Source organism: Pinus tabuliformis, chromosome 2_1 (assembly GCF_031772625.1).
Source record: "Pinus tabuliformis cultivar Carrire ecotype Pingquan chromosome 2_1, CPIR1, whole genome shotgun sequence".
Lineage (NCBI taxonomy): Eukaryota > Viridiplantae > Streptophyta > Pinopsida > Pinales > Pinaceae > Pinus > Pinus tabuliformis.
The window spans coordinates 433,916,892-433,928,907 of record NC_142299.1 but is presented as its reverse complement, the minus strand read 5'-3'; the positions used below and the strand labels follow the sequence as shown (position 1 = coordinate 433,928,907).

The 12,016-nt window shown below is 38.5% G+C and overlaps 1 protein-coding gene across 4 annotated transcripts; it reads right to left on the bottom strand.

Annotated features, from left to right (window-relative positions):
- Window positions 1-3,342: 3,342 nt before the first annotated feature.
- LOC149200750 (uncharacterized) lies at window positions 3,343-11,778 on the bottom strand. 4 transcript variants are annotated; one of them, XM_089402790.1, is made up of 3 exons: window positions 11,638-11,778; window positions 8,567-11,064; window positions 3,343-3,433 (listed from the first exon to the last, which is right to left on the bottom strand). In XM_089402790.1, exons 2-3 carry the CDS (start codon window positions 11,021-11,023, stop codon window positions 3,371-3,373), a joined length of 2,520 nt encoding a protein of 839 aa, XP_089258916.1. In that variant the 5' UTR covers window positions 11,024-11,064; window positions 11,638-11,778; the 3' UTR covers window positions 3,343-3,370. The 4 variants fall into 4 exon arrangements, with proteins under 4 accessions (XP_089258916.1, XP_089258917.1, XP_089258919.1 ...); XM_089402793.1 differs by lacking the exon at window positions 3,343-3,433 and adding an exon at window positions 5,814-5,936; XM_089402792.1 differs by lacking the exon at window positions 3,343-3,433 and adding an exon at window positions 7,703-8,217.
- Window positions 11,779-12,016: the final 238 nt, after the last annotated feature.

Genomic DNA, 12,016 nt, shown 5'->3' with positions numbered 1-12,016 from the left:
CAACAAGGTCTTGCTCCTGCATAATGCTCTCAAGTCGATTTCTGAAAGGATCTGGGGTGAAATGTCCCCCTCTTTTTTCGTTAACATGCAATACGAGATTTAAATCCCCTGCAATAATGAGATTGTTGTCCTGCTCTTCTTCTATACTAGCTTCCAAAGTGTTCCAACACACTTCTTTCTCTCTGTACTGATTCAGAGCATATATGTTGTAAATTATTACCGTTGATCCATCTGTCTTGCTTTCTAGTTTGACACGGATCCAGTTCTGATGTATTCTGGTGGAGTTACAGTTCCATTTATTACTGTCCCACATAGTTAGTATGCCGCCTGAGGCTCCTCTTGCTTCACTTGCACATCCACTGTAACGCTTTTGCTGATTGATGACTCTATTAATTTCTGATTGATATTGCTTTGTTTCTTGGATAAGAACGATTTCAGGGTTTTCACTTTGGATTAAGTCCTTGAGGGCTACTATCTTGGAGGGGTGCCCTAATCCCCTACTGTTCCAGGATAGTAGTTTCATCATGATTTACTGGTTACATGGAGAGGTGCTCGCCTCTCTTTGCCTTTGTTATTATTTTCTTTTTCCAAGTGTCCAAGAATAAAGGATTCTATAGGAGTCTGAGAGCCCATGGCAATGTCTTTCTGGGTACTTTCTTCTCGCTGTTGTTTGACCGATTTTTTGCCAGGCCCGTGTTCTTTTGGAACATCGCTGGGTGCTCCATGTTCCTTTGAAGAACTTCTGGTAATCCTAGTGGAGAGGGTATCAGGGGAGGGTTGAGAGATGAGAGGGGGAGAGGGGTGGAGAGGAGGATCAGATGAGGGGAAATCAGGCACGGATTCTTCCTCAGAGAGGGTCGCGAAGGGATTAGAAGATGGAGGGATGGGAGGATCGGGAATCCGAGGAGGAGAAGAAGGGTTTTGAAGGGGAGGCTGTTGAGAGGAGGAGGAAGGATGCTGAAGGGAAGAGGGTTGATGGGAAGGGTGCTGTTGGGAAGGACCAGGGGTTTCAGAGTCCATTGTTTTGAGGGGAGGGGCTGATTTTTCCTTTTAACAGTTTCCCATTGCCCATCTTGCTCTTCTGATTCTACATTAACTATTTTAGGGCATCTATTTGCAAAGTGTCCGTATTCGTGGCATACCTTGCATTTGAAGGGTATCTGCTCGTAATCCAGCTGCTGAATATGGCACTAGTCATCTACTTTCAGTTTGATTGCTTCCGGCAGTCCTCGGCCCAGATCAACTTCAACGCAAATCCGCGCACAAGCCTGCATGTTGTCTTTGGGTTCACTGCGGTCTATGTATTTTCCAACCGCGTTTCCTATTGCTTTAACCGAATCGTCCCCCCAGCAGTGGAGTGGGAGATGAGGCAGTCTGACCCAGACTGGAACCGCACTTGGTATATCAAGTTCTGGATCGAAATCCGGGGTCCATTTATTGAGATAGAGGCCCCTGGAATCCATAAAGTAAGGTTCGTTTCTGAATATTAGGTCTTTATCCTCTTTGGTTTCAAAATGAAAGGTAAAATATCCTCTGCCACAGAATCTGATGGATATTTTGACCTGGATCTTGTCCGACCAGTTTCTTTCAACCCATCTTTGCACTGTCTTGGGTGATGGCCATAGTCCTGTAAATTGCTCGATTAACCCTTTCTCTGCTAGGGAAATGGCTGCCATGCGTGGAATGGTCGGAGGCAGATGGACTTCCTGTAAAACATCCAGCTTCTTCACAAACTTTGTTGTTGTTGGTCTAGGTCTTTGCGGAGGGAGAGACTTTACCAGGTTAGAGAAAGCTCGTTGCAGCTCCGGATCCCCACCAGGTGGATCCGGAGGATCCCTGATGCTGCAGATCAATCGGCTCCAGGCAGGCTCGGACGCGGGCTTCAGGCGCGCGCAGCAGCAGCAGTCAACAATTAGTAAAATATTTTTATATATTCAATCTTTAAACAAATTTTATATCTAAAAGTTATAATTTTATAATATAAATATTAAATATATAATTACAATTAAAGTTGCTATACTTATCTATAATGTTTTTTTCCTTAATAATAACAATTCCTAAATAATAATAATTTTGTAATTAATTTTATAAATAAAGAGAAAAACAAATTAATAATTTAAAGGGAAGAAATGTATATTATAATGGCTTTTATCAAATTCAACTACTCTAGAGTCATTATATAAATATTTTTAAAGTTTTTAATTTTATTTTTATTAATTTTATTTATTTAAAATAAATAAATTTACAATGATAAGACAATTTATATTTGGTTTTAATTCATATTCTATATAACAATATTTAATATTGGTTATTGTGGCTTTTTTATGTAGCCTTTCTATTAAGGTAGCGTGTCCATCTCGTGTAGGCTCACCAGTTCCAAATGGGAGAAAGCAAGCAAGAACGAAAGATAGCGCCCATAGCTAATAAGAATAAGGGCGAGAAGAAAGTACGAAAGAAGCATTCACATCCAAATCCGAAGGTCGATCAGGTTTGTTTTCGACGGTACAGAGGAAGAACAAAACGAAGTGAGAGGCCGCATTAGGGGGCAGGCGAAACTGTCAAGTCGATCGGGTTGGCAGGGGAAGAGCGTAGCGAAGTCAGGATCTGGTCGAGAAAAAAACAACGTTATGGATATCATGACCGATCACCATCTAGATAGAGTAATATTTCGAAATCATTCCGGATATATTTTTAAAAAAGATCAAATATTTTTTCACTTCAAAAGAGGTTTGCATTTCAAGAGATTTGATCTCTTTTGGTGCTTGATAGATTTGAAATTAAGATGGACATAAGTTGGTTTAATTCCCCTCTTTAAATAGACTATATTCCACATGAATACCATGGGTAATTTTTTTTTTTTTTGTGAAATTTGTCTCTTCATTAATTCAGAAGGGCACTACAAGTAGAGAGCAGTGCTACTAGTTTGCCAGCTAGGAAAGCCGTAGCATAAGTTCACCATTTTGAGATTACTCATTTGATGATGGAGAGCCATCATACTCTATCCAAAAGCCATTATGCAACAAAGGCATGAGAATGAGATGGTGTATGTTTGCCAGAGATGCTTGAATGTTCATTTTACTTGAACATTTATTCTAAAATATACAAGAAAAAGTTGGAGCATGAGCTAGACCAGGTAATCACAGATTATGACAAATATTTTATTTTTATTTTATTTTGTCCAATTTAAAAGATTTACATTACATTACATATTTTATTTATTTAATTTAATTTAATTTTTATTTATTTATTTATAATTTAATTTAGTATGTTACAACATTTCTACCGTATTAAATTAGTCATCATATTAAACTAGCAATTGTCCCAAAAGGTACAAAGAGAGGCCGATAGGATTAGTGAAAGGAAGAAAGTTTTATAGATAGTCAAGCATATATAAAGGTATGTAGTGACGAAGGCAATAACCACGTTGACCATCCTGTACCAGTACATTTGATATTAGAAGAACAAAACCAAAACCAAACCATTCATATTAATATAGTAAGTGTAGAACGCGTTCATACTTAAAGCTCAATAGGTTCAATAGATTATTGGCAGCACGGTTTTTTTCTAAATAAAAAGTAAATTACAACGTTGTACATGGTAAATGAAAAGTGGAGAAATTTGTGATTTGCAAATGTTAAAACAAATCACTTACATTACTGGTTGACAGTAGAAGTAAAACATTAACATTATTAAAATTTTGAAACCGATTTTAAATTCATGTATTGTATTTTTCAAAGTATTTTGTTTTACATACTTAAGTCCTCAAATATAGTGGTTTTAGATTCCATTTTGGCAAACCCACCATTCAAAACACTATGTATTTCTCTGGCCCTCAAAGCAAGCTTTTAGCACTTATTAATCTATGCTCTGTCCAAGATACAATTCAAACTTTCATTTTCAAGCATTTTAAGAGGCAAAACAGTGCAAATATTTTAAATGTTCTATTTACTTGTCTGAATTTCTACAAATAAAATATATATGATTGTTTTGATAAGATTGGAATTGATGGTTCCTTTGTCTAATTTGTGTAACAATTCTTTTCATGCTGTGCACTGTTTTGATCCTGATGTTCTGGGCTGTAAATAACATCTTTTTGTATTTGGTCAATGAGGTTTTTAAAAGAATAGAAACAAACGCAGGGCTTTATGACAGAGGGGAGCTGCTTCTGTAGCAGTAAAAAGTGATGAAAAATCAGAAGTGATTACAGAATATGTTGTGGGTATATCAGGGATGAAGTGGGTCTGGTCTGATTGGGGTTCAAGTCCGCTGAAGTATGTAGTAATTTGGGGTGATGCAATCAGAATGGGCTTGATGGGATTGCAATACAGGAAAGGTCAAATAAACATCAGAAAAAAACAACCCATTAACATTAGAAATAAAAAAAAATAAGCAGGAGCACAACAACCAAATTCTTATTCATTGAAATTAATTGAGGCAGTCTCTTCCATAAAGCTTATCCCCAGTCTATTCTATGCTTCCTTACATCAAGATTAGATTTCAAGCTTGAACCCCTTTAAATGGGAGCTTAATCCATCTTCATCCTTATCTATAAATGTTTATTACAATTTTTAATTTCTTCCTGTTGTCTAGATTTGTCTCCCCATTATTATCTAGAATTATGTCTACAGCTTAATCCCAGTCATGAGTAGATATTTTAATCCATAAAATTTTATTATTATGTAGAACTCTACCTCGAATTATATTATCCATACATAAATATTACTGTCTATAAGTTTTCTAATACTATCTAAACGCCTTTAATGCCTAATTCTCAAATCCCTCCAGGAACGTGTTCTCCTGTGTGCTAATATGGATCAATTTGAAACACTTGATACCATCAGTATTCGGATTACTTGGATTTGCAGCGCTGAGATTAATGGTACACTGATGGTTCTCCTACATGTAGAATCAAATTACATATTTGGAAAGTTTCAACATAATTTTACCTTGACATGCAGGTAGTAGCCTGGCATTTCTTACAAAGGAGTAAAAATATTTGAATTTTGAAGGTTCGGATGAGTAATATTCCAGGTTCATTGAGAAGGCAAAGTATTTGGAGTCCTTCTGATGGCCAAGATAGGCAGTGAAATGTTTGAGCTTCTGCCGAAGAATTTTCTTATTTATTGTAAAATATTCAAAGCCCTTTTGGCAATGTAAAGGTATCTGGTTTTCAGTTCTTCTACGACATAGTATCTGAAGTGCAGATGGAAAATGGGAAATGCCCATTAACAAAAAAATGATTCAAATGCCTTCAACTGTCTATAGGCATACTATTTCAACTATAGTTTTTTGAGGGTGGAGGAATTCCAATCAGTAAATTCACTGCAGCATTGAAATCTGTTAATAGTTAAATTCCAATTCATGGGCCAGGCATTTGAAGCCCTCTTGACAGGTAAAATGCTTTTGGGGAAACTGCCTTTTTAAGCACTTTTGAGGGATTCTTCCTTTCCACTAGAGAAATATTCAAAGTAAGGTCGGCCCCGTAATATTATTTACTTGGTTTATGTCAACATTTACCATTGCGTGTATCTCGGTAACCATAACCAGATGGAAATAAGGTAGGGCCCGTTGTTGTATGGTGCGATTAGAAAGTCAAATTATAATATTCTTAAACCAATACTTATTGTATTCTTATGTGATGTTTAATAAAATACAATTAATTTTGTGATCTATAAATAATTTTGTAACTATTTTTATTTAAACATTAATATTAATAATAATAATAATAATAAAAAATGGGTTTTCCATTGATTGAAAACCTCAACTTCCCATCATTTATCATAACCCCTTGTTCAGTATTAATTCTTAGAAGATCACACATGTTGCTTTCGTCTCACTTGCAGTGTCTGCATTCTCCACATTCTCCAGTAAATAAGGGAAGCACACTCTCACCCTCCTTGAGGTCAGTCACCCCTTCTCCAACACTCTCAACAACTCTGTGTCAAGCAACAGATCTATAGTTAATGACCAATGCAATGCATTGCATTTTTGCAAAAAGGAAATGAAATGCAAAAAAACAGGGTGATATTGCATCGCCAATTTGGATTACTCCTTTGGCTCATTAATGGAAGGAGATTAATCTGCAGAGGATCATGCAAAATTTGGTAATTGGATGTGCACGTGTTCAATATTGATTATGCAAGAAAGCAGGATTGGGTTTTGTAATTTGTCAATTACTTTCTTTGGTTGGAGTTTTGATTATAGTTTAAAATTTGGTATTTCCCTAGTGACTGCAATGTGTAACTATGTGATGATACTCGAGCATCTGCGCTCTTCAGTATTGCTCTGCAATAGTTAGAGCTAAGGTTTTCCAGAGATTAAAGTAAGTCTCACTACTTATTTAGAACGGCGATTGAGATTCAACGGCCCAGTTTCAAATGTGATCTACATTATCAATTTAGTATTTCATAATCGGCATGGCCAAACTGTCTATTTTGATTTTCGCAAATTCAATTTCAAAAAAAGATCTCCTGCACCCTAGACTGTAAAGCTCCTCACTTCTCTTGACCCAAATACAAAACTCAATTGATTTTTATAAGTCTATAAGTGCATGCTTCAGTCCAAAAATTGGCTCCAAACAGCTCATACAATATAATAAAATATGGTTATACAGATCTGTGCAGGTGTCAAGTGAATGAAAGAAAATTTACCACAGATTTGTCCATACTAGGGCACTGGAGGGGTTTTGTACCTAGCAATGTGCATACTGAATATGTGCTCAGAATTATCCCACAACTAAATGTCTGTTCATCCTCAACTCTTTAGGGCCCAACATGTGCCAAAAGGAACAATCTCAAAAGATTGCATGTCAGCCAAAAATGGCTTGACTTAAAATATAACAAGAGAACAGATACAATTGACATTGAAGCATCTCCATCCAAATACCACAACTGTAGTTGAATCAAGTGTGTTTCTTATAGTGGAGAAAACAAGGGATCTATCATGAATCAAATTGTGTTCTTATAGTAGAGAAAACAAGGGATCTATCTTATTTGTGAAAAGCACTCACCATAATCCCCAACTTTCTGACAGAATTAAGTCTTCTCGTTTCATGACACATGTACACACTTGGCTCACAAAAGTTTGAATGATCCATAGTAATCTATATCTACCAGAAACAGTTGCAAAAATGAAAAATCATCCTGACGTCACTTGTAATCCTAGACTCTGACTGTATTTGTAACTATCACATGCCACGTACCAACACTAATTCTGAAGGGTTCACCCATAATAGTAATACTTTAGGTGACATCACGTAATTACAGAAAACCATCTTTAAGCATCTTGAACCCAAATGTCTATAGGTCTTGTGTGAATTTCATGATAGGTGCAACAAAATATATAAGAGTTCAATTTTGCAACAGTTAACGGAGGTTTTGCAATTTTTATTTAGGTAATGGAGGATTTTGCAATTTTTATTCAGGTGTAAGCAAGACTAATATGATTTCACTAAATTAGACAAGAACAACAAATCTTTTTGCTTATGACTGCTTTCAGATTAGCATTTACGAATGCGGTCTCCATTGAGCTATTAAAATAATAATAATAAATAAATAAATCATTATTTTTCCTTTTTTTACTATGAAATTATATTGTGAAAAATTTCATAATGCAAATTTTGTTAGCTATTAAAGCAACTCCAACTTGGATCCACACAGAGTCGAACATCACCAACTCAAGCTGCCTTCTATAGGAAATGATACACGAGAGCAAATTCGGATATTTTGGCAAGGAGAACTGTCAGCAGTTTTCTACTTTGAACTCCAGCATGACAGACTGTTCCACACTTGATTCAAGCAGTCCACGTTCAGAAGATTTTCAGACCCCAAAATCAGAAGATATGGGTCCATGTCAAGACCCCAACTACACAGAGTCAAGAGAGTATTATGTACTTCATGGAAATTGAGTACCCCTTAGGTTAGCAGAAGCTGGGAACAGTTCCCTCTAAGCAGGGAGAAAATGATGAGAACTTGCACCTAGCTTTATGCTTTTCGCCTTTAGCTTTAATTCTAACAACTTCAAGATGACTTGTTACGCATGCACTATAGACTCATCTTCCCAAAATGTTATACGCTTTGTAGTGTGCATATAGATTTTATTCACATGTAATGAAAAGTGCACAGCACATGCATAATTGTGCCTACTTTTTGTGTGGCCTCTGATGCCCTGTGCATTTCTGCCCATGAGCACACATCACTTGATAATCAAATCAACCACCTAAAGGGCATAAAAGGTAATGAAATTATATATGGCAAGCTTGTGACGTCTAAAAGACAAAGAACACAACATTAAAAATCGCTCTACTTCAGTGATGGAAACAAAGCTCTGCCGCTGATGAGAAATAACAATAAGCAACAACATCATAAGGGTAAATTACTGTCAACATATTCACAGAACTTTAAAGACTTGAGACAGAAAAAAATAGAAAAGTGAAATTGGAGGTTTATATGCCATTCCTATTGCACTGTCATCAAATAAGAAAGGAAGCGTTTCTTAGAGGATATCTATATCCAGATTCCAAACAAGACACACACGAGAATCAAGCATCAAGAATCTGTTTTCTTACCTTGTGGAATCGAGGGACAATTGACCTATTTTCATTGCAATATTTATCTCGCGAATCGTGATCACTGGACGGTTGGTTTTCTCCACCAAACCTGCCAGTATCTTCTTTATCAAAATCCTGATATCTACATCCAGTTAAATTTGAGAAGTGTTTTCCTTGCCGCCTTCTTTCAATCCTAGACCTCTGGTTTCCATCAGAAAGAGCAACCCCGTGGAATTGTCTTTGAGATTTTTCCATTTGTGATGCTGGAACAGAATGCAAATTGCTCCCAGAAGAGGAACGGGGATTTTCCAGTTCAGAGGTAACTGGTTGACTGCAAGATGCATCATCAGATATCCTACTAAGGATATGCTTTTTCAAGTCGTCATTAAATTTGCAGTGACCAAATTCATTCACCTCCAAAGCAGATAAATGATCAGTAATGGTTGAGAATGAATCAGAAACACCAGATTGCTTTTGATCCTTGGTTTGTGACTCTTTCATATCCCATTCTTGCTCAATTTCCCCGCATTTCTCAAAGTCATCCCGATGCCTGTATATACCTCTTCCTCGAGATTTCAAAGAGTGATTCCCCATGCCCTCTCCATTTGCAATAACTTCCACTGACTGTTTGCCCGTTTCCCTGGCATGCCTTTCTTTGATCACCCGTTGTGCTGTTCCATTTCTGATGTCATCCTTTCCAATTATATCTGATTGGCCATGTCTGATGCGCCGGGCAATACTTTGGTTACTGTTCCTTTCGATTTGCACATAGGATTTAATTTCTGGTCCCTTTTTCCTGTCATCTGTATCAAATGTATTTGCAATGCGAGAAGTAGATTTTTGGTTGCGCACAGCATTTCTACTTTCTTGATCCAAACCTCTTTTATCCTTTATAATCACTTGCTCAGAAGATGGAGTGGATGCTCCTCTCGAAACTCTGGGCTGATCAACTAATCGATTTGATGGATGTCCTTTCCAAGGCAGTCCTTCCTCTGGAACTGTTTTATTTCCTGAGACTTGTTTACTTGAGGAAGGCCTACAAGGAAACCGCACAGCACCTTTACCCTGTAGGTTGCATGGAAGCTCGGCATTGTTAAGGAAAATATTTCCTGATTGCAACTCTAACATCTTTTCACTGCGATCACGTTCAGACTGGCATACCACTGAGCCAAACATCAAGTTTCCATCTCTGCTGAATGGCTCTTCAGCTACAGCTGACCATGATTGACAGGGCACTGATCCAGTTTGACAAGATGAATTTTGGTTTTCATTCACAGGAAGATAGCAAGCATTTGAGCTTCCCCCAACGCACTTTTGGTTCCTATTCAGAGCAAAATCCCCAACATTTAGGTTTGCACTCCCAACACACTTTTGGCTTACAATTTCATTCATAGTAGCATTGCCTCCTGTACTATTAAGCTTATGATGTGCACCAAAACTGCCCAGCAAAAAACCGTTTTCTTCAGAAAGCCCTTGCAGGTGTTGGAAAAGGTCAGCCCCGTTCCCATACGACTGCGGCCAATGTTTCTGCTGGTGCAAAACATCACCAGTGAATGTGGGCCCATGATGATGATGATTCGCTACCCCCTTACTGCCACTGAACACTAGCCGAGGCTGCGATTGGGGCTGGGGCTGAGGATCATGAGACCAAGTTGGTGGTTGTCCTCCGCTCTCACCTCCTGCCCCCAGTGGCGGCCTCAGCGAACTCAGTGTCATCCAAGGAGCCTCGAGCACCCGGGAGATACCCAAATGGTCATTCTCATTGAAAGGGGAACCGGAAGATGCCCCTCCACCATCACCGCCACCAGGGCTAACAAACGAACAAGGCTCAGGAAAGGATTTATCATAGGGCTTTTGAATCTGAAAACCGCCCGCAGGAAAGACTGGATGATAAGGACTCGCTGACTGGGGTTGAGGTTGGGGTTGGAGTTGGGTTGGTGGCCTGTGCAGCAGCGATGGATCAAAGGAACACGGCAATGGCGATGGCAATGGATGACGGGCCCAAGGCGATGGAGCATCTGTCTCGCTAACAAAATTAACATTGGCATCGTCGTGATTAACATGGCGGTAATCCACAGCAGTCGCTGGTGATGAATGTAAGTGCAGCCAACCATGTGGATGTGGATGTGGAAGTGGACTTGGACTTTGAAGATGATGATGGTACCCCTGTGCTATGACTTCTTCCCCGCGGAAACGATGGCTAGGGCCTAATGCTGCAACTGCTGGATCCTTTAGCTGCCATGGCTCTTCATCGGCTGATGATGAAGAACCGGCGATGGCTTCTTGTTTCCTCCTCCTTTTATCGGTAGAATCTCCTTCTCCGCCTCCATTGTTTGCTTGATTATTGCCTTTTCGAAGTAAGTGCAGAAGAAATTCACCGTCTGTCAGCGCAGAAGAAGGCGATGAATGAGCAGCAGAAGCATGATCGCCTGTAATGGCAGGGGATGCCTTTGATTTTGGCTTCTCCTTCTCCATTCCTCCTCCACGAGCTGCGATACCCTCGTCACAAGTAATCGCTGTGGGTAGCGCAAGTTATCAGTGAAGAGGTAACAGACTCTGTTCTCAAAATACATATATCCCTATGATAACTTCTAGTTTCATTTGGGCAAAATACCAAATGGTATTCAGATTTAACTCAGCTGTTATTTACACCTAAGTTGATCTTATATCTTGTTACATTAACAGCATTGATTATCTACACCTGCGGCACAACTACAGTGAAAGAAGGCTTTCAAATAGATTAAAAATCAAGCTGAGAATCATTCAAACTTCAACTCAGACATCAATTTACATCATAACCAAAAGTAAAAAGGCTTTTACTAATAGATTCATTACATCATAACCAAAAGTAAAAAGGCTTTTACTAATAGATTCATTTTGAAACGGGGCATTGTCTAACAAATTAGGTTTTAATCCATTTTTTTTTCCAGGAAAAGGTGAAATATAATAATAATAAGACTAAGACCGCAGCGTAAATACAGTTAAGGAAGCAGCTGATGCAATTAAACCACGAGCTTATCCATGGCTACATGTTTTTGTTTTAGTGAAACATCTTTGAAGAAATAAACTATAGTATTGAACAATCTTACCTTTTTCATGCCAGAAACGCTGTCATCCGTCCACTTCCCGTCATCCTCCACTGATGCAGGATAGGAACCAGCTTCCGAATCATCGCTGTCGCCCGAACGATCTTTGAATGTTCCCGCCGGCTTCTTGTAAGGTGATTCAACTGGACTTCGATTACTCCTTCTCTTAAAGCCCTGTTTATCCTTTAAAGCACCCCCAGCCATATTCGAATCAATGTTGGGCATCAGGGCGAAAAGGGGTTTGCTTGTCACTTTTGAACCCTTATTGCGCTCAGCATTAACCTCGGCAACTCCGTTATCGCTACCATCGGCCAAGGGATCCCCTTCAAACTGATCAACATTTGTCATATTTTCACTCTGCTTGTTCATACAGATACCTTGA

Excerpts from the sequence above, each read along its gene's own strand:
- LOC149200750 (XM_089402790.1), bottom strand. The coding sequence starts at position 11,023 with ATGGAGAAGGAGAAGCCAAAATCAAAGGCATCCCCTGCCATTACAGGC. Across the intron at positions 3,434-8,566 it reads TTGTCCCTCGATTCCACAAG|GATGGTCAACGTGGTTATTG; the intron begins GTAAGAAAACAG and ends GTACTGGTACAG.